Source organism: Maniola jurtina, chromosome 2 (genome assembly GCF_905333055.1).
Source record: "Maniola jurtina chromosome 2, ilManJurt1.1, whole genome shotgun sequence".
Lineage (NCBI taxonomy): Eukaryota > Metazoa > Arthropoda > Insecta > Lepidoptera > Nymphalidae > Maniola > Maniola jurtina.
The window spans coordinates 16,614,134-16,636,974 of record NC_060030.1 but is presented as its reverse complement, the minus strand read 5'-3'; the positions used below and the strand labels follow the sequence as shown (position 1 = coordinate 16,636,974).

The 22,841-nt window shown below is 36.7% G+C and overlaps 1 protein-coding gene across 1 annotated transcript; it reads right to left on the bottom strand.

Moving 5' to 3' along the window:
* Positions 1-534: 534 nt before the first annotated feature.
* LOC123870788 (phospholipid scramblase 1-like) lies at positions 535-22,061 on the bottom strand. The gene is made up of 6 exons (XM_045914224.1): positions 21,971-22,061; positions 5,684-5,890; positions 4,484-4,683; positions 2,650-2,841; positions 1,467-1,625; positions 535-564 (listed from the first exon to the last, which is right to left on the bottom strand). The coding sequence occupies exons 2-6, from the start codon at positions 5,706-5,708 to the stop codon at positions 541-543; spliced, it is 600 nt and encodes a 199-aa protein (XP_045770180.1). The 5' UTR covers positions 5,709-5,890; positions 21,971-22,061; the 3' UTR covers positions 535-540.
* Between the last annotated feature and the right edge of the window lie 780 nt (positions 22,062-22,841).

Here is a 22,841-nt window from a genome sequence, read left to right as displayed (position 1 = left end):
TCGATAGATTTATTAAATACCATCAAATTGAATGAAAATAGAATGGTTAATATTAACCAAGTACTACCTACCTACCTTCTAGGATAAGTCGTAGATTTTGCCACTTTGTAACCCTTTGTACGGTAACAAAAAGTAACACGAAAGTTTTTATTTTTATTTTATTTATAGAAGGAAAATCTACAGCGAAGTAATACTAATAAGAGTCTTAATACTAAAAAGTAACATAATTCATAGTAAAGCTAAGACCATAACGAAATATTTACTAAAATTTTATTTGATACATGAACAAAATTTAATCCTACCCTCCCTCTAAGACCCTTCTTTACTACAATGTACAATCTATCTACCTAACTAACTATTATCTAGCTACAACTAAAAGCAAGAAGGCAGTAGGTATGTAGGCCTTAATATGTCATCCGTTAATGTTCGTAATCCATACTTAAACTTAAAATAAAGGTAGGTAGCTAGGTAGTCACACCACTAGGTATTATTGTGGAACATTATTTTGTGGAATTGATGATCCATCCATTATTTCGCTCGTCAATTTTCGTAGAATAAGAAATCCTGAAAACAAAAAAAAAGTGTTAAATTGTTAATTAATAAGTTGGTAAGTCTATATTAAGTTTGAACATTAAATTTAATACTAAAACCCACCAAGGGACCTAGGTACCTACTTAATTCTATTTTAATAATATTTTGTGGGTAGTCTTGACTCTAGAATGTTCGCGAGATGAAATAAATATTAGCATATATAGCAATAAAGCATATTTTTAGGGTTTCGTATATCAAAAAGACAAATGGAAACCGTATATAGGATCACTTTGTTGCCTGTCTGTCTGTCCGTCTGTCGTGTCTGTCAAGAAAATCTATAGGGTACTTCCCGTTTACCTAGAATCATGAAAGGCAGGCAGATAGATAGCACAAAATATATAGGTAAAAACCGAAAACCGTGAATTTGTGGTTACATCACAAAAAAAATTAAAATGTGTTCATGAACAAATATAATTAGTAGATATTTTCAATTATCAAAATAAGATAACTATACCATGCAAGTGGGGTATCATATGAAAGGACTTTACCTGTACATTCTAAAACAGATTTATTTTTATTTTTATGCATAATATTTTTTGATTTATCGTGCAAAATGTCGGAAAAATACCCGAGTTCGGAACCCTCGGTGCGCGAGTCTGACTCGCACTTGACCGGTTTTTGAGGGTTGGATCCGTGCCTCAGCCGGTTTCAACTGCATTTTGTGGCTTGTTGTCGATGGTACAGTCAGCAACAAAGCTAGGTTTGCACTTTGCAGCAACAAAGCTAAGTTTGCACCCGCCCACGCCCACGCCCGGTTGTACTGGCAGGTGCAAACTTTGCACCGGCCAGTACAAGCGACTATGGGCGGGTGCAAAGCTATCTTTGTTGCTGATGGTACTAGGACAGGTGGACTTTAGGACTAGGATGGTGCTTACTATCAGGAAGCAGGTGGCGATGACCGCCGCCTTGTAGCGCACGTCGAGCTCGACCGGGAAGCGTATGGCAAAGCTGTCGCGGTCGCTCTTGGCCGAGCGCGACAGGCCGCTCCAACACTTGCTGATGTCGCCGATGCGTTTCTTGTCGCTTGTGTACAGCTGAAACATTTTTATGTTATTTAAGTACGTTACATAAAATAATGTAGGTGTCGTACATGAAAGAAGACTCATTTTCATTCAGATTAAATCCGACATATTAAGTCTATCCTGATTCCTGACATTACTTCACAATAATGTACTAATTAAGTAAATAATCACGCATTTCTTTCCAGAGCGTTTTCCTTTACCAAAAAGCACGTGAATGTCAATTTAGTTTTTACCAGGTTTTTCCCAAAAACCGTTCGTAACTTCTACAGTACGAAGTCTTGCAGCCTGTAGGTACCTACTAGGTATCAAATACAGTAGAGCCTCGATAATCCGAACTACCAAAAAATAACCCCTGTTCGGACTCACGGAGCGTTCGGATTACAGTATGTTAAAAAAATGCAAATATATTTTGACAAAAAATATTTATTCAGGTACTATAAAACACATATTTAAACCACAAAATACGTTACTTATTCATAAAGTCATCAATTTTAGTTTGGCGGGTTCTATTTATTGACCAAAAAAAGGCTTTGTCCCTCAAATTACGCAGCATCATCTTTTCGGATAAAGACAAGTCATTTTCATCAGCCCAATCTAAACAAGTATTCAGTGCTGATATAGCTTGTGAATGAGGAATTTTCTTGACGTTTAAAGCTGAAGAATTGTCAACAAAAGACTCGTCATTCCCAGACTCGTCAGTCTCTTGCGTAACAAAATATAAGATCAGCGGTCACGGTAAGGGAGAGAGAGGGGCAGTCGGCAGTTCGGATTACAGCGGCGTTCGGATTATTCAGAGTACGGATTATTGAGGCTCTACTGTAATTGAAATAAGTATAGCCTATAGGTAAGGTTAGGTTTAGATTTCAGTTTTGCCCACAAAATATGAGGCATCTTGTTGAGAGATTGAGGGATTTGGAGTATTAGAAGTCTCAATAAGACCCTTCACAACTTAATGTAAAGTTCGCTACCCACTGGCGCCATAGATAGATTTTTAAAAATTCTCTTCCATGGACAAAAACTTCTAGATCACAGTTACCTCAAAGTTGCATTCAGCGGATATGGAGACAGGGCCCTTGACCCTGATGACCAGGCGGTCGCTGGTGTCGTTGATAACCAACACGGGCTTGAAGAAGGTCACCTCCTTCCTCACTATAGCAGCGGGCACCCCACACAGCATCACGTCCATCTTGTCCTGGCCCACGGTGTACGGGTGGCGGAGTTTCATCACCTACAAACGACTACACTTATTATCATTCTGAGGATATTCACTGTTGAATATAGGCATAGGTACCCCAGTCTGAGCCCTATCCTCAGGCGTCCACAGTCTACACCCAACCGCTTCACCCCACCTTCTTTTTATCGTCAGTCTATCGACCCTGAGGCCATATGCTTATGTTAAGGTAGGTGGCCGGTGAAGCCAAGAAAAAAGTGGGTTGCTAGGTAAATACCTATAGTACGCGACAAGTCGAGCTGGCAATCAGGGTATAAGGCGAGGGGATGTCCCCCACACCCGCAAGTCACCCGTGCTATCCCGCAGGGGGCTGTGCTGGTATGCGCAGCCACTCTGATTGCCACCTCAACCTGTCGCGAGCTATAGTTTTGCTTTGGGCATTTCTAAAAGCCATCAGTCATTTATTAAGCAACAGATCGTTTCAAGAGAATAATAAAATAAATAGGGTACTCCTCTTAAAAGCGGGTTTTCTTTTCCCAAATTCGCCAACTATTTAGACAGACTGCTGATGCGAAAAACGTGTTCAGCGTGAAAATGGATATACTTTGCTGGATGTCTCACGTCTTAAATAACAAAGCCGCGAAAGGTCGCATTTACCAGTTTCTCTCCCTTTTAAAAAGCTTTGATGCTTTAAATACAAAATTTATTAATTTTTGCTTCGTTGCTATGCTATACTTTGCTTGAGTGAAACAAGATTTTAGATTTCGGAAGTTTCTAATTTGAACTTAGTAGGTATGTGAAGGTATTAATTTAAAATTTATAAAATAATGACGTTCTTTATTATTTCTTCTATTTAAAATAAAATAATGGCAACTAGCACTTATAATCCAAACTGCCGCTCAATAAAGCGTAATCGTCATAAATAACACAACGCAAGGTTTCATGGTACGTAATCTGAAGGTGTAATGAAAATCGGCACTATTGCCCCCTGGTGCGTGCGAGCGTATCACGTAGCGTGTTAAAAGAGGTTAGTACTCAGCTTTTAAAGAACACGCGATCATAACAAATCCTGACCTTTCAATTAACCCGAAATTAACCCCAATGCACGGCTTTCATTGAAATATAGCATACGATATGGAAATATACCTATATTGGGGTAGGAAAAATAATATTCGCTTAGCATAACCTACATCAGTGCTCATAATAATTAGCATTCAAAACTCACATCGTAAGCCAAAGCCAAAGCAATTGAATCAGGTATCGTTTATCGATAACTTAGTTCTTGGCTGCGTGACATAGTAAATGGCGATGGAGCCTAAATCTTCAACCACACCATAGATTCGAAGTTAATTATTAAATTCTCTCTCTCTATCTTTCTAAAAGAGTAGTCTAGAAACTATATAGACCTGTAACTTTTGCACTCCGCCTTAAAAAAATCCATAGTCATTTGTGGAAATGAGTGTAATCTTTTATAACAATATAGCCATTACCTACATTTAAAGTATTAAAAAAACTTTTCTAATTCTATCAGGACTTCCCTTGGTTATGATATGATCGAAGTAAAGTATTTTTTTTTATGTGAAAGTGGTAACGAAGACAGACTCATCATGAAGTATAATATGTCATCGTTACTTAATGTAGAAATTTAGCAGGTTCGAGACTTCAAGTACCAGTTTCCAAAAAATTCATAGAATCCTACCTCAAGATCATTGGTGTCAAAGACGTCAATCTCGAAAGCCCTGCTCTTGCCGACCAGCACTTTGTTGAGGATCCCCGAGTCCTCCTTAGCATACAGCAGCACTGTCCCGTCAGCTGTCAACACCACGTACTTATTGTTGGTGTATGTGCCCGTCTTCTCCCTGATCAGCACTCGGTCGATCGACTTCAGCAGCTCTATGCCTGAAAACGGCACAGTTCTTTTAGGTTTTACTCTCTCACACTTCGAGAAATGATAAAGAAGGAGAGGAGGTACCCATATAAACATAAATGCACAAAAAGATGACTCTGCAAAGGTCTTCCTAGAGGCCATAAACAAGCACAAACATCATATGGCATCTACCACAGACATTATGTGTATCGCTGGTATCTACGGGCAAGGTCCTGCCGCCAAGTGATTTAGTGTTCCGGTATGAAGGTCTATAGAAACCGATCAGGAAAAGGTAGAATAGGAATAGGTTAAACTGCTATACTCCTTCCAAGTGAGCCCGCTTCTATCTTAAACTGCATTATCCTTCAGGTAAGATCGCCATCAAGGGCTAACTTGTAATAATTTTTTTGTTTTCATCCATAAGTTCATTCTGAAGTACGATTTTAGTAATTTTTCAGGATTGCGTGATTCGTAATATAATTAATAGGTAAGTAGATCTGCACTCACCATCAGGTACAGAATGTAGGTGAAACCTTTAAACAGCTCAAACTTATGATGCCAGAAATTGCAGCTAGTTTATTTTCCCACATTCCGCGTGAATGGAGTGTGAATTACGCTGAAGAGCCGAGTTCATCCGTTTCGTTGCGGAGTTATGGGGGAATGGACAGGCAAATAAACAGCCAATCGAGACGCACCTGCTTGCGGATGGGCACATAAAGTTTGTTGTTGTTCCATAAATTTGACTGAACGTTTGCACTTTGCAATTATTCTGTACTAACATTGCAAAACTTGCTTTAAAACCTAAACTGCTTGTAGATATAGCAGTAGACTGAAATTACAATCATCATCAGCATCATTATCAACCGATATACATCCACAGCTGGACATAGGTCTCTTGTAGGGGCTTTCACACGATAGAATCTTGCGCCGCCACTCTACCCAACATAACACTTTGGCAACTGTACCTACTCTCAGCAGAAAATAAATAATATTTTTATATTTTTAGCGACCAGCTGAGGCGTTCAGATTTACCTGTTGACGGTTCTGTAGCTGCCATTTTTCGGTCTTTGTACTCTTATCTGTGGTTATGATACTTGCAAGTACTTTCTAGTATTATCTTGCCGTTTATTGTTTACTAGCTTTTGTTTACCCACAGCACATTTACTTCGTCATTTGATTCTTTGCAATACTTAATTATCATTTAGGTCCATTCATTCATACTCCGTCAATGATTATTATCTATTTGAAAAAAAAAAATAGAGCAGGAAGTAGTCTAAGTAGTGTGTTTTAATTTTTTTAACTATAGTAAGAGTTGTTAGAGTTTAATATGCCTACCTTGTAGGTTAACTAAGTAATCCTTGTAGGTAAGTAATTTTGGAAGGATTTTATACGAGTTAATGAAAGATTCTGATCTAAGTGAATTCATTTGCTTGCAATATTACAAAATAGATTTAATTTATAATAATCATCAGCTGCTATGAATGAGTTATCACACTTCCTAATCCTACTAATATTATACGTAAATGTGAAAGTGTGGATATTTGGATGTTTGTTACTCAATCACGCAAAAACGGCTGAACGGATTTGGATGAAATTTGGCATGGAGATAGATTATACCCTGCATTAACACATAGGCTACTTTTTATACCGGAAAATCAAAGAGTTGTCGCGGGATTTTAAAAACTAAACCCGCGAGCATCAGCTAGTAATTTATATGTTTCCATGCATGAAAGATCCATGGTCATGTGTTTGCAATAAAATAAACAAGCAGCTCTTCACACGTTGCTAAACAAAATGTCGAAGAATCCACCATATTGCCTGCCTTGCGTTTTTACTTTTTAAATAAATAGCATTTGGAAAGTTTATTTTGATATAATAAACATGCCACCGTGCTGGGGTAATTTGTTTGCCTAGCGTCAAATATTTAGTACTCAGATCTTATCAGATACACCAACATCTTTTTTAAGGTTTTCAGGTTTATGATCTGTGTGTTTTACTAATATAAACCCACGTTTTCCTGTAACAGTTACGTTTTAATCATTGATTTTGTGGGTTATGGCACAGATTAAAGATGTACTATCGTATAATATAAGTATATACGATAGGTTATTGTTATTTAAACTTTACCATAAATAATCTTCGTAGACAAGGAATAATATTTTAAGAGGGCTCTCTCCGTCACTCCTTTCATACAATCATAGTTCCAATTTCATTTGAATATTAAGCAACCAAAGTCCATGAAATTTTGCAGACATATTCTAGAAACTAATATCTATGTCTGTGGTTTTCCAGATTTCTGTTAAAATATTCGGTTTCAAAGTTACGCGGTCTTAAAAATGTTCATACAAATCTTTGAGCTCCTGTAATTTTAAAACTACATATTTTTAGAAAAATCTAAAACACCACTGACACAGATATTAGTTTCTAGAATATGTCTGCAAAATTTCATGGACTTGGTTGCTTAATATTCAAATGAAATTGGAACTACGATTGTATGAAACGAGTGACGAGAGAGCCCTGTTAAGCATAATTTGCTAATATTACCCACTTTGGCGGAACCTTCGTAACTTTAGTTTTAAGTTTACATCGTTTATTATCTCTATCATATCATTATCTTTTGCGTTCCTATACGATGCCATAATGAAACCAAAGCGGTATGGGTTCAATAAAGACTTACATACATTTTTTTAGAGCCTAGTAGGTACCTAGTTTATATTGAGAGCTATAATATCATCATCACCATCATAATTCGTAATATCTTACGAATAACGACACTTTTACAAAAGGCCTACTTTTCAGGCGGAGCATTTTTGTCTTTTATTTTAGTACTAGAAGATGCCCGCGACTTCGTCCGCGTGGATTTAAGTTTTTTGCAATCCCGTGGGAACTCTTTGATTTTCCAGGATAAAAAGTAGCCTATGTGCTAATCCTGGATATTATCTATCTCCATTGCAAATTTCAGCCAAATCCGTCCAGTAGTTTTTGCGTGAAGGAGTAACAAACATACACACACACACACACACACACATACACACACACACACCCACATACAAACTTTCACCTTTATAATATTATAGTGTGACTAGCTGATACCCGCGACTTCGTTCGCGTGAATGTAGGTTTTTTAAAATTCCCGTGGGAACTCTTTGATTTTCCGGGATAAAAAGTAGCCTATGTGCTAATCCAGGGTATAATCTATCTCCATTCTAAATTTCAGCCCAATCCGTCCAGTAGTTTTTGCGTGAAGGAGTAACAAACATACACACACACACACACACACACATACAAACTTTCTCCTTTATAATATTAGTGTGATGAACATGGATGCAATTTTATAATTTACTACGTTAGTAAAGGGTTAAGAACAGTGTAAGCTTGGCCCATATTAATTATCTATAAACGTGTACAAGTTACTGATTAAATATTTGGCGCCACTCAAATCATAACAAATCATAACATCATATTAGAAGGCGTCATTGATTGGCTGAAGTTGTTCAACATCTGATCGATAAACGTACTGTATATAAAATTCTTATAGTTTTTAGTTGATGAATTGTAGCATAATAAAGGATAATATTTGTAATCAATATATAAGATGAAAACATCTTTATTACTTAGACGATTTGTTAAACGAGCTTGATGATTTGTATATTAGTCACTAAGTTTATTCATTGTACAATTTGGATTGGCCGATAACGATAAGATAAAAAGGGGAGTGGCTAATAAACGTGGAGAGGTTACTTGTAAGAGTGGTTTTTAAAACTCGGACATTCGAAAATATACTAACGTAAGAGGAACAACATTTATTTGACACAAATGTAAAAGTTAATAAATTTAAATATGAAATAAAAGTGTAATAATTTATCATAAAGATTGTGTTTGTGATTTCGTCAGACCTTACCCAAAAGGTCAGAAGAGGGACATCAAGAAAATATAATATTTTCTTGTCACGCTCACGACTCAGAGAAACAAGTGGAAATATACAGAGGAACGAGAAAGAAGTGGAGGTCTAGTAGACCACAGACATTTTGGAGCACAAGGCCAATATTTGGGCCTCAATATATCAAAGTACCTAGTCATGGCATCAAAGGATTTCTGGATAAACGGGTAGGATCTTTCCATGATTTTATTTTTATTGATACCTATTAATGGTAATTTTTTTTTATTTGTGTGGGTTTTCGTTTTGTTTGTTCTACATTTAGTTATCATTTTGTTAAAAAGCTTTGCTCCGAGTTGGAATGGAAATTATATAACGTTATGATACCTAGAATTACCCACATGTTTATATTTCATCTTGTATATTGGTTATACAAATGCGATCGACCTTCAAATTGTGGTTTAAATAACATTGAGGTATTTAGAAGGCTTATTTTACAATGAAAAATGAAAAATGTTTATTTACAAAATACAGTCTTGTACAATTTTCCTGTGTCTGGTGGTACCCGCACTAGGTTATCCTGTATCGTGGGTACAATGGAATAGATAGTGAACATAGTGTTAAACAATATAAAAAGTGTGGTTTACTTAATGATGGGCGTTATTGTTACTTTTAAATAGTCTTCAGGATGTATCTACTATGTCCTGCCGGGGTTTTATTTCTCATTAAATGATTTCACAGGTGAATATCTCACGGAACGTGGTATTTCAATCTTCACACTTGTAATCGTGTGCCGAATTAGTTTGGTTAAGAGTTACGATAGGGATTTATTTTCACATAGTGGTTTTGTTTTACGGAAGGTGAATTTCTGGATTTAGGTTCAATCGTTTGCTGCATTCATTGTATAGATAGATGTTTTCCTTTTTCTAGCACACAGTGACGCGATATTATCACACAGCACTCATTGGGCATCTTGAATGTTGTTTTGTGAAATTATTATTTTTTGTAAACCGCTTTGGGATAAGGTAGAAAAAGTTACATGAAATAGCTTTTCGTTTTACGCCTGCCAGTGAAATAATCCGTCTCTACTTGTAATGGTTACTAAGTGATTGGGGATATAAAATGTTAATTGATAAAAATGAAGGTGATCCGTTGTAATAAAGTGATAGTGACCAGATAGTGAATCCTAAAATGGGTGTAAAAGTAGGTTTATCTTATCTGGTTATTCTTTAACTAAATTTAAAATTATGGTAGGTAGGTAGTCAGATAGTTTTAAATACGGGGTGCATAAATAAGTGTTTTTTTTACAAAAGTGAGGAGAAATGTTTTTATTTATCTATTTTTACCACTTGAAACGCGTAATGTTTGAGTTTCAAACATAACTTTGCTGATAACAGCTCACCATGAACAACCCATGGCCGGCCCACTACTGAGCAACAAGTGTCTCCTCACAGAATGAGAAGGGTTTAGGCCGTAGTCTACCACGCTAGATAACAGCTAATTTACTTTTAATACTGGCACAATAATTTGAGTACTACGAGTAGTAGGTAGGTATAGTATATGGGCAGCGGGGTTTTTTTTTTTACCTGTATTCACGCAATTAACTGTGTACTGCCGCATTTAAATGCAATATGATTTTGTTTTTATTGGATTAACATCGCTTGGCGGGTTAAATTCCTGGCAAATGTTCTATTAAAATTAGAGTAAGTTTTTTTTTATGGTAATATACCTACAGTACTGCCCTTAGGGCAGGGCGCGATAATAAGTACCTACTACCAAAATACTATTTTCTTTGTTGTACGAAAGAAATTTTAGGCAAATATCTTTGCACTACGCTCGCGTTTGTGGCATGACATTATCCCAGAGATATATTTAAAAAAAAATTCACGCTCGCTTGACTCGCTTCGCGATAGTTCAGCTTCGATATGCATTTAGTTAACAAAACTCTCAGGAAACCACGTTTGTTGTGCTCTCGAAATTGATCAGTCTGTTTGATAAAATCGAAATGCGGTGCCTTATAAATTTCGCTTAGGAGCGCCGGTAGTATCTCATGATAATAATATGAATATTGATCATAATTTTTTTTTTAGGCTGATTAAGCATTGAAGGTTTTTCGGCTGGTCTGGCATTTCGCCTGATTTTATGTTTTTGCTTATTTAGCGCGTTCAGGAAAGCTTTGACAACGTTTTATAACATGAGTATATATTTTTTTTTTGTTTTAGTTACCCAAACAGAAAAAAAAAGCATTAAAGATGTGGGACCGAGGGATAAATCTAGTGTGATTTTTGGTTGGATTATGAAGTTGTAGTTAGGGTATTTAAAATAGAAAGATTTCAATTGTAGGAAATGATGTAAAACATGTTGAGGATAAGTTGTGTAATAAAGTCGATAATTCACTTGTTGGATGTCACGCGATCTATTGCGAGGAGGAATCTTTTTCTTGTCTCCTTTTTTTTAAATACGGTGTTCTGACGGGTTTTTATTTACGTCTCGGATTATTGAATACTTTCGGTGTTTGATTGGACGGTTAGAGGTTGCAAAAGCAATCGCCCTCTAATTAAATCATTTATTTAGGCATTAGTTCAATTTGGATTAAATCTCGCGAAAAGCCACGGTGGCTGTCTCTCGCGCGTCTTGGAAAGACATTCCTAATGCCTGTTTTTCTGAGGGAGGGATGCATTATCAAGTGAGATGAGCTGCGATGTTTGCGGCTGATTATTTTGGAAAATTTGCAATCGTGGCAAGTGGAGTAAAGTTTGACTAAACTATTTAATGAACTAAGTATATAATGGATTTGGTGAATGGTTATATTATATAACATTTTGATAAATGGATGAATTTGAAGAGTGTATGTATGTGGTTGATGCACATTTGTTTCATATTTTTACTTAAGTTATAAAGTATTACATTTGGTGAGTAGTTATTTATATTTGGTAGGGTAGGTTTGATAAACAGGTAGTTATCTTGATTAATAAGTGAGTTATCATTTTATAAATGCGTACTTTAATGTTTGATGAACTGGTATACTTGATAAATGCGCATATTTTCATACTTCAAAGACAAGTTGTACCTATTAGTTTCTTCAAGCTTTTAGTTGCTGATAATTATATCAACATTCTTTAGAGCGCATGTCCTATGGACGAAATCGTTTATACATACTTTCACTGTTTGAAATGTTACAATCATAAAGATATAGTTATGACTAGAGGGGGTCATAGCTTGTTGCCGCTCTTGTACATCCATGTGTCAACTAGGTATTGTTATCAGTATATTTCAGGGAACCTCCGTTCGGGTGAAAGCGATAGCTGTTGGATAAATGCTTGTTGGGTTATCAGAAGACCGTGTAGTCTTCGATGAGGTTACTTGTAAATATTATAGCGAAATAGTAAGTTTAAAAATAGAATGAGGCTAAACTAAAAAAATGAGACAAAGATAAAAATAATAACTTAAAGCATTGAAACAGCATAAAGTGAAATAGTAACTTACAAACTATACATACATATTTACGAATTATGTAGATAGATATAGTATTACTGGATTACGTATATCAAATAAGAATACTGTCAGCTCATGTTTTGTTTTCGGCGTGGTAATTTTACGCTTAGAACTCATAAGAGATATCATGAGGTTCGCTTTCTGTAAAAGTTATTAGCTTTAACAGTTAATTGATTTATTACATTATTTATTTATTATACACTCAACAAGTAAAAGTATTTTGTTTTGACAAAATCCAAAGAAGTACCTATTGGATTAATAAGGCAAGGTACGAAGCATTGGCTGGATTTTACAACATTTATAAAGTTTCCTGTTCATTTTTATCATTGAGTTAATTTGAGGCGGAAGGATCCTCTTGAAAATTTTTAAGATTAAGTTATTAGTAAGGAAGTATATTTTGCTTAGGTTAGTTTAAAATGTACAGCCGGTAATTTAAAAAAAAAATATATATATTTAATTTTACATAATAGGTGAAGCTGGTTGATGCACCAAAAATCGAATTATCATAGGAATTTAATTAAGCTAACATTTTTATTTATTATCAACTTCAAATATACAGTAGCAAACTGATTAGTTGGAATACATGCAGTGATTGGAATATTTAAGTTCCGATAGAAGAATCTATATCGTGGCTTGTTCCTTTATGGACAAGAATATTTTTTTGACTCGTGGGACCACTTACACAAAATATCAACGTTCGGTTTGGAAGTCTTCCATGGCTATTCCTACAGTTCCATGACGTATTGAAGAGGTTAACACTTTGTCGCTCACCACATCAACCAGCACGGCATTTGGGTATGATGGATGGATGTAGATAGGTACACATTTGATGGGGGGGGGGGGGGGTTGGTGGTTTGTATCAATAGGAACCAGGGGTTGAATGAGGAAGGCTGAGGACAGTACGTGTGGTGCTTACTAGGGAAGGTTTATGTTCAACAGTGACCTTATGATGATGACGATGTAGATGACGATGATGATGATGGACGTACGAGGATGAATCTTTTACGAAACGAATAAAGGAAAATCGAACAGATGCAAGTCATTACGGTTAACATATAAAATAATGTATAAGGTACCTACTTTCTTCTAATCTTTATGATCGATCAGCTTGTGATAGAGATCTTGATGTCGTAGAGAATAGAGATGTATCGAACGGAATATTTATTTCATTTTTTTTCCTGCTATTATATTGATATCGCTTTTCTCTATGAAAAGGAATTAATGATAAACTAATAGGTATCATTCGGCGGCGAGTCGCGACTGTGTCGTTCCCAGGGTCGAATTTGGTAGTTCTGCTTATGTTACTCGAAACGACAAAGTACGCCATATGGTGCATATTATGGCTAAAATAAAATATATAAGTATCATGTGAAATTATAAATCAAAGATTCTTTTTGCATGTAGATATTATATGGTTAAGAGGCACAAGTGACGCAACTACTGTACCCTGGCATTGTCCATTAGTACTTCAGAATGTGGATTTTGCTAGAAAAAAAAAAAAAAAAAAAACAATAGGTAATTGTAAGAAATATGGGAAGCGTAATCTGCATTAAAAGAAAAAGTTTGAATTGGAAGCAACCAGGCATAGGATTTTCATACATCCGTAATCACGTTCCTTTCAACTCTCTATCTATCACGGTTCACGATACGCCGTTCACGGTTCAGGCCGTGACGCACGTGCAGACGGACAGACGGACGGAGAGCAGAGGTTTAGAAAATAGGGTCTCGTAGGCACCCTTCGAGGGGTACGGAACTGGAGAAAACTAAATTATAATAATGATAATAGTTTTTTTAGGTTACCAAGTAAAATTACTTCTCTTAGGTCGGATTATATTATGATGGATGCTTATGAAACAAAATTAAATGAACGGTCTACTCAAAGTGTTTTATGTTTGCAGGATCCAAGGATGTTGGAAATGAACAAATGAGGGAAAGGATGACCCAAAACTAGGTATGGGTCAGGGACACAAAGTCCCAAGGAAGGAAAGGACGAAAAAGTAAGCCCCGAGGTTACGGGCTATGGACAAAAAGTCCTATAGGAGGAAGGAGGTGGACCCTAGGATAAGGGTCATTAAAAATTTGGATCTGGAGGGAAATAAGGACAATCATATATGTATCCCGTTAGAAGAGAGACGCGCCAAGGCTCGGAATTCGCGATTTTCCAATAAGAAGGGAAGAAGAAAATATGTGCGTAAAACTATTGCGTTGAAAGTGTATGAAAATGTTTTGTGATTTAAATCGAGAACTGGCGGCGATTAACTTTAAGTTTAAAGAGTTTATTTTATCAAAAGGACAAGAAGTTCACTTACACGTATTCATATTAAGAATCGCTCCCGATTCTAAATATAAATATAGAAGAAAACATAATCTTTAAAGGTATGGTGACTATACAATAATATAAAAAGTCAAAACACGTTATATTCGTTAACAAACTATACCTACATCTAGCTAAGATATCTATGGTGTTTGACACTGTTTGATTAAACTTTAAACTTTGTAAAAGATTTTTCCTCCAGTATGAGTTTCGGCAAATACATTATGTAGTAGAGCTAGGTAGTTTTCATACCATAATTAGTCCTAGCTTTATGTAATTGTAGCATAATAGGTATGTTCGTTTTGTGTACCATATTTATGAGATTTAGCTTTAAAGTGATGCGTGTATGTACGGACTTTAATAGTATTTTCCTAACAAATAGACATATTTTGAATTTGTATAATTGACTTATATAATATAGTTCATCAGTTTTCTTATATAATTCTTTAGTGGGGAGGAAAGTCTAGTTGGAACAGAACTTTTAACAATTTATTTTGAGATACTTGAAACCCTTTAAAGTAGTTTTTAGTAATAGTTTTACATGCTCATCCCCAAATCTCTATTGAGTGTTCCTGTAAAATATTGGCTTGTGAGTTATAATTGATACTTCGGACTTTATGCATATACCTACCATCTTTGATTAAATTGAGGCCTCCTTTAGTTGCTACTGGTCTCGCAATTTTTGATATCTTTATGATTTTTGAAAAATTATTTATAAATTTAGAGTGTCTGCATCTTTTTATTTTAATATTAGCGGAAGAGAACAGAAAAATGAATTTTAGATTAAAGGCTAAATTTGAGTGCTACTGTAGACTGGCAGGTAAAGTTGCGAGGGTAAATAGTTTGGAATTGAATTGAGTTTGTCTGCTATTTTCTAATTATATCGGATGGAAAGGGTTGCTGCGAGTGCTCTAAAATTAAGTTGCAATCATAATCAATACCAATGTAACAATAAAACTGTATATTCTTTCTAGTTAAGGTTAGCAAGAATATTAATTTAATTAATTACTATCTTAATTTTTTTTGTTTTGTTGAACTAAGTATTTGTCATTTTGGTTGTGAAGTTTACATGTTACTTAAGTTTTAAAAGCGATGAGACTCGCTTAAAACAGGATGGCCGAGCTGTAAGCTTGGCCCATATTAATTATCTATAAACGTGTACAAGTTACTGATTAAATATTTGGCGCCACTCAAATCATAACAAATCATAACATCATATTAGAAGGCGTCATTGATTGGCTGAAGTTGTTCAACATCTGATCGATAAACGTACTGTATATAAAATTCTTATAGTTTTTAGTTGATGAATTGTAGCATAATAAAGGATAATATTTGTAATCAATATATAAGATGAAAACATCTTTATTACTTAGACGATTTGTTAAACGAGCTTGATGATTTGTATATTAGTCACTAAGTTTATTCATTGTACAATTTGGATTGGCCGATAACGATAAGATAAAAAGGGGAGTGGCTAATAAACGTGGAGAGGTTACTTGTAAGAGTGGTTTTTAAAACTCGGACATTCGAAAATATACTAACGTAAGAGGAACAACATTTATTTGACACAAATGTAAAAGTTAATAAATTTAAATATGAAATAAAAGTGTAATAATTTATCATAAAGATTGTGTTTGTGATTTCGTCAGACCTTACCCAAAAACAGTTAGAAACTCGGGATAGGGTCCCGAACTTCCAGACGTCTTAAATTATTATTATCATCCCTTTTTAGTTCCTAGCACCAACCTAGTTAATCGCTAAAACCAATTTCCCTATTGTAAGTGGCTCGACGTTACCACAAAGTCAATAAAAATTAACGAGCTTTTAATAGCACACTGTTCCCACTTCCCAGCTTAATTAATATAATTAAGTGATAACCACTTAATGAAATTCCCGTAAGCTGGTTTAAGTACTCGTGTTACACTTTGTAGAGGCACTAGTAAATAGGCATTTTCGAGCTACGCCGTGTGAGCCGTAGCAAGTTTGGTTAGTTGCCTCTAGCCCGTTGTATCATGTTGACGTTTACAAATTGTAACTTAAAATTGTGAATTATAATATATATTTTTTTAGTGTTCATTTCTTTTGTTTTTCTTTCTACCCTGGTAGAGAACACGGCGCTATATATACATCAAATATCTGTACAAAAACACCTGTACATTGGTGACTCGGACTTTGAACTACCAGGGTAGCGCGTGTTAATTTTATTAAAATAGTAACGTAACGTAAGCTAGGGCAACTCAAGTTAACACGTGTAAGGAAGTGAAAAACTAAAAAACTGTAAAAATGGCGCAACCTACGACAGTAGTGATGGATGAAGACACGCATCTAGCGTCGATATCTATCACGTCGAAGATCCCGGAGTTTTGGACCGACCAACCTAGGGTCTGGTTTATCCAGCTGGAAGCAATACTGGCACCACAAAAACAAGGAGACGCATCCAAGTATAATATAGTGGTATCCAAGCTGGGTAAGGATGTCATTCAACAGGTGACGGACATCCTCATCAATCCTCCGGAGGAGCGTAAGTACGAGGTACTTAAAGAAAGGTTGCTGAACATATATGAAGAGTCGGAGAACCGCCAGATACAGAAGCTCATCGGGGAGATGGAACTGGGTGATCAGAAACCCAGCCACCTCCTCCGAAAGATGCAGGATCTGGCCAGGGGTAAAATGAATAATGAGACCCTAAGCGTTTTATGGCAGAACCTGCTACCAGCAGCAGCACGAGGCGTTCTGGCTGCGACAGAAGCCAAAGATCTAGATAGACTAGCCGTGATTGCTGACAAAGTAATGGAAACTATGAAGTCCCAACCGGTAGCAGAAGTGGCAGCAAAGGAGGCGGTACCCGGAAATTCGTCGATGGCAGCTGAAATAGCCAGGATACATGCAAGGTTGGACCAGCTGGACAGGTCCAGACACAGTTGGCGAGGCAGGCGAGGTCGCGAAAGGTTCCGTGGTCGTTCGCGTTCCCGAGGACGAGAGGAAAATAGGTCCAGACGTACCCCGGATAGCCCGGACTGGCTCTGCGTGCATCATTTTAAATATAGGCAGAGAGCTAATCGCTGCGAACAGCCGTGCACCTGGAATACGAAGCAGGAAAACTAGTGAAGATGCAGGTGGAACCGGTGGGTACCTGCGTCGATTTAGGGAACCACCGTTTATGTATTACGGATAAGGACAATGGCATACGCTATTTAATAGACACAGGTGCGAACATTTCAGTGTTGCCTAAAAGTTATAAATCAGTGTGTGACAGTGCAATGAATAATAAATACAAACTTTATGCCGCGAATGGTAGTGAAATACAAACTTTCGGAACAAAGACTCTAGTGTTAAATTTAAGATTGCGTCGTGCGTTTAAGTGGACTTTTGTAATAGCCGACGTTAAACAACCCATTTTAGGAGCGGATTTTTTAGCTAAGTATAATTTGTTAGTAGACTTAAGAAACAGACGATTGTTAGATCAGGAGACTAACATGTATGTAATTTCCACTATAGTAAACTCGGAGCATTCATCTATTTTTACTATAGCCGAATCGCATCCATGTTATTCTCTCCTAAGTAGGTTCCCAGAATTGACAATGCCAGCGACGTTCAAAGAACCACCACGTCACAGCGTAAGACACCACATCGAGACTTCAGGACCTCCGGTGCATGCGCGCCCAAGGCCGCTGCCGCCGGACCGATTTAAAAAGGTAAGAGAAGAATTTCGCCTTATGCAGGAAATGGGTATTTGCCGCCCGTCAAAGAGTGCGTGGGCGAGTCCTCTACACGTTGTACCTAAAAAAGATGGTAATATAAGGCCGTGTGGAGACTATAGAGCGCTGAATGCAATTACGAAGCCTGATAGATACCCAATTCCTCACATAAAGGATTTTACGTTTATTTTAGCCGATAAGAAAGTATTTAGCAGGATTGATATTAACCGAGCGTATCATTTTATTCCGATAGCAGAGGATGACGTGGAGAAAACAGCTATCATTACACCTTTTGGTTTGTTTGAATGGCCATGTATGTCTTTCGGTTTAAGAAACGCAGCACAAACATTTCAACGTTTCATGAATAATTATGTTTTACAGGATTTAGAGGCAAATTTTCAACAAAATAACCCGGATTGCGCAAATTATAAAGCAGAATTTGTTTTTTCGTATTTAGACGATTTAATAATAGCTAGCGAAAATAGTTCGCTTCACGAAAAACATTTAGAGACCGTTTTTGAAAGATTACAACAAGTTGGACTAACTATTAATTTAGCAAAGTGTGCGTTTTCGCAGGATAAAGTTGAGTTTTTGGGTCATGAGGTGTCAGCCAGTGGCTTAAGACCGTTGCCAAGCAAGGTCCAAGCCATTGTAGACTTTCCCAGACCGAAAACGGTAGAGGAACTTCGTAGATTTCTGGGCATGGTAAATTTCTATAGAAGTCATTTGCGTCAGGCAGCCGAATATCAAGCTGAATTAAATAAGTATCTTCACGGAGCAAAGAAACGTGACAAAAGTAGTATAGTGTGGACAGAAAGTGCTGTTCAAGCTTTCGAACAATGCAAGTTGAATTTACAGAACGCTGCTTTGTTAGCGTATCCGATAACAGGTCAAGTGCTTGCTATAATGGCAGACGCGTCAAATAGTTGTGTTGGAGGCACATTGCAACAAAGAGTAAATAACGAATGGGTTCCGTTAGGTTATTTTTCGAAAAAATTGACTGACACGCAACAAAAGTACAGTACCTACGACAGGGAGTTACTTTCGCTTTATTTGTCAGTGCAATATTTTAGGAACATGTTCGAAGGTAGAGATCTCGTTTTGTATACAGATCATAAGCCGTTAACGCTTGCGTTTGAAAAGCTAAGTAGTAGTAAAGAAACGCCGCGAAGGACCCGTCAGTTATTATTTATTAGTGAGTTCACGACGGATATACGCTATACAAAAGGCGAAGAGAATGCGCCCGCGGACGCGTTATCGCGCGTTGAAACAATTTCGTGCCCGTCTGTACTTGACTTCACAGAAGTGGCTATTGCGCAAGCGAACGACAAAGAGCTCACAGAATTGCTAGGAACAAAAAACGGTAATACGAGACTAATAAAAATTGACTTGCCGAGTGTAAATAAGCCGATTGTTTGTAACTTGCGAGGCGATAAGGCTAGACCTTACTTACCAAAACAGTTTAGGCGTATCGCATACGAAACAATACATAACCTAAGCCATCCTGGCATTAGAACAACAAGGAAAATGGTAACTAATAATTATTTTTGGCCTGGGATGAATAAAGATATAGGTATTTGGGCTAGGTCGTGCATAGAGTGTCAAAAAGCAAAGGTTCACAGACACACTATGTCACCTTTAGGGCAATTTGCAAAAGTAGATAGAATGTGTCATTTACACATTGACATTACAGGTCCATTCACTATTTCAGAAGAAGGGTACAGGTATTGTCTTACAATGATCGATAGGGAAACAGGTTGGCCGGAAGCATTTCCAATTAAAGATATTTGTGCGAAGACAGTAGCCAAACTCGTGTATGAAGGATGGATTACTAGACATGGGTGTTTTATTAATTTGAGCTCAGATCAAGGAAAGCAATTTGAAAGCAGTCTCTTTAAACAGTTAATGAAATATTTAGGGGTTCATAAGTTTAGGACGACACCGTACCATCCACAAAGTAATGGCATGATCGAACGATGGCATCGTAGTTTTAAGGCCGCCTTAATGGCGAGATTAAAGGACAATAGGTCGTGGGTTGAAGAAATGCACACCATTATGATGGGACTGCGTGCAGCACCACGCAGTGAGACAGGGGTAAGTGCCGCGGAATTAACCTTCGGGCGAACTCTGAGGCTCCCTGGAGAATTTTTCGAACCATCGGATAGTAAGATAACGGACGGTGAGGAGTACCTAAAGCAGTTGAAACAGGTAATTAGTAATTTAAGACCGAAACCCGAGACACACAGAGACTCTCGGACTATTTTTGTGCACCCTGCCTTAAAAGACTGTAAAAAAGTTTTTGTTAGAAACGATGTAATGCGTAAGTGTCTGCAACCACCGTATGACGGTCCCTATGACGTCATAAAGCGGTTGGAAAAAGCATACTTAGTACAGTTACCCAATAGACAGGCCCTTATTTCTATTGACAGGTTGAAACCGGCTTTTGTCCTGGATATCGAAAATCCACGACAAACGCCGGGTGAAACGTCATGTAAGAAAAAATGTAGATTTAGTGACGATGACGTTTTGCCGACTCATACAATCCGTACTACTCGGAGTGGGAGAGTCAGCAAAACGCCCGTTAGGTATCAGTAGAATAATTCGAGTAGAAACTAGCAATTAAGCAAATGAGTATTACGAAATAAGTATTGTAAAATGGCCCGATCCGCATATATTATTTTTTATTAGAAAACATAACTAAACCTTATTATTGGGAGTGTTAGAGTGGTTGACGATTGTTATAGTTTATTGGATAGTGTGTAAATGTAAAATGTAATGTAACCAACATTCGAAGTGTTGAGTGCAACGTAGGCTGGATGGCGCGGGCATAGCAACAATTGTAAGTGGACTTGCCACAGCGACCCCGTCGCCACCCGCTCAAGTTGTAGTGACCTCATCTCAAGTATGATGTGTTAAGAGATGTACCATGTATCGAATCAAAGGAACACTTTAACTGGGTGACGTGTTTAAATTATGATTTGTTGGGTAAGCGGATCGGAAACATTGTTAGGGTTGTCGAAAAATAAAGAACGAATATTGTGAAATAAAATTAAGGTTGCGGAAATTAGTATTTGTTTAATTTTTATTAAGATAAAAATTTGGGGTGGTGTGATGTAGAGGCACTAGTAAATAGGCATTTTCGAGCTACGCCGTGTGAGCCGTAGCAAGTTTGGTTAGTTGCCTCTAGCCCGTTGTATCATGTTGACGTTTACAAATTGTAACTTAAAATTGTGAATTATAATATATATTTTTTTAGTGTTCATTTCTTTTGTTTTTCTTTCTACCCTGGTAGAGAACACGGCGCTATATATACATCAAATATCTGTACAAAAACACCTGTACACACTTATTTACCATCTATTAGGTACCTACTTAGTACTAACTTACACCGCTTATGAACCAGAAGCAGAAGTTGAAATTTAAAAAATTCTATAGCTACATTTATTAACCCCCGACCCAAAAGAGGGGTGTTATGAGTTTGATGTGTGTATCTGTGTATCTGTATGTCTGTGTATCCGTGTATCTGTCTGTGGCATCGTAGCTCTTCAACTAGTGAACCGATTTTAATTTTGTTCTTTTTGTTTGAAAGGTGGCTTGATCGAGAGTGTTCTTAGCTATAATCCAAGAAAATCGGTTCAGCCGTTTGAAAGTTATCAGCTCTTTTCTAGTTATTACTGTAACCTTCACTTGTCGGGGGTGTTATTTATAAATTTTTAATTTACACTTTTTGACTTTTTCAAGTTCGGAGCAATTTAATTAGTATAAGTCGGCCATTTTACAGTCGTCTTATCGTTGTTTTATAAAAGATACCTCATTTAAATTTAAAACACATTTTAGTTAAAAATTTAGAAAAAAAAGTCCAATTGTTCACTCAAGACACACGACAACTCAAAATTTTATCGGCAAATTAGTTTTTCAATTCAAAAATATCGTACATATATTCCTTTCATTAGGTTAACTTTTAACAAGAGCACTGTAGGAAAATTAAATACGACTTCAGGAAAATTGGTAAAACCGTTTTCCTATTCGACCTCCACCCCCGCGCGTCTAGCAGCTGACTGAAGGAATTGACCACTACACCAAGCTTTAAACATACGAAGCTCAGAAAGTTCGTAAGCTTTTAGCACTTGCAGGCCCATTTACTATCATTAAATAATAAACTTTTTCTTTATGTTAGGCATCTCTGTCGAGTCCTAGAAACATACTACAGTATGTTAAATGTGTTGCTTGTAACGTCGCCGTATGACAAAAGAAAATGAATTGCAAATCACACGATAACTAGAAAAACTTGGCTCTTTAGTTTTCCGATTTGATAAAGCACGATGCTTAGGAAATCGTAGATTAATAATTTATATGATAAATCTATGCGAGAAACCACAGAAACGAGGATAATTATAATCAGATTAAATCTTTTCAAATTCGGCACCATTGCATTATACACTTTTTTAGTGTAAGATAATGGATGTTGATAATGGTGATAATTAATTACATAAACTTAAAATTAAAAACTAAAGCTTCGAGGGTTCCACACGCACCCAGCTCTGAGAAGAGCCCAAAACAAACTCAGCCCGGTAAAATTTTCGAGCTACGATTGACAATTTGACAAAAATGCCATCTAATATAACTCCCATATTTTGACGACGGGAATAAAAGGGGTATCCATCGATGCTAAAACCCGACTACGATCGTCTTAATATATATATGTTGTAGTGCATTTATATTCTTGAACTCAGAATTTTCTCCTCTTTCATTTGACATCCCAATCGATACAACAACAAAAAAAATTTTGGTAACCGCCACTTTTTT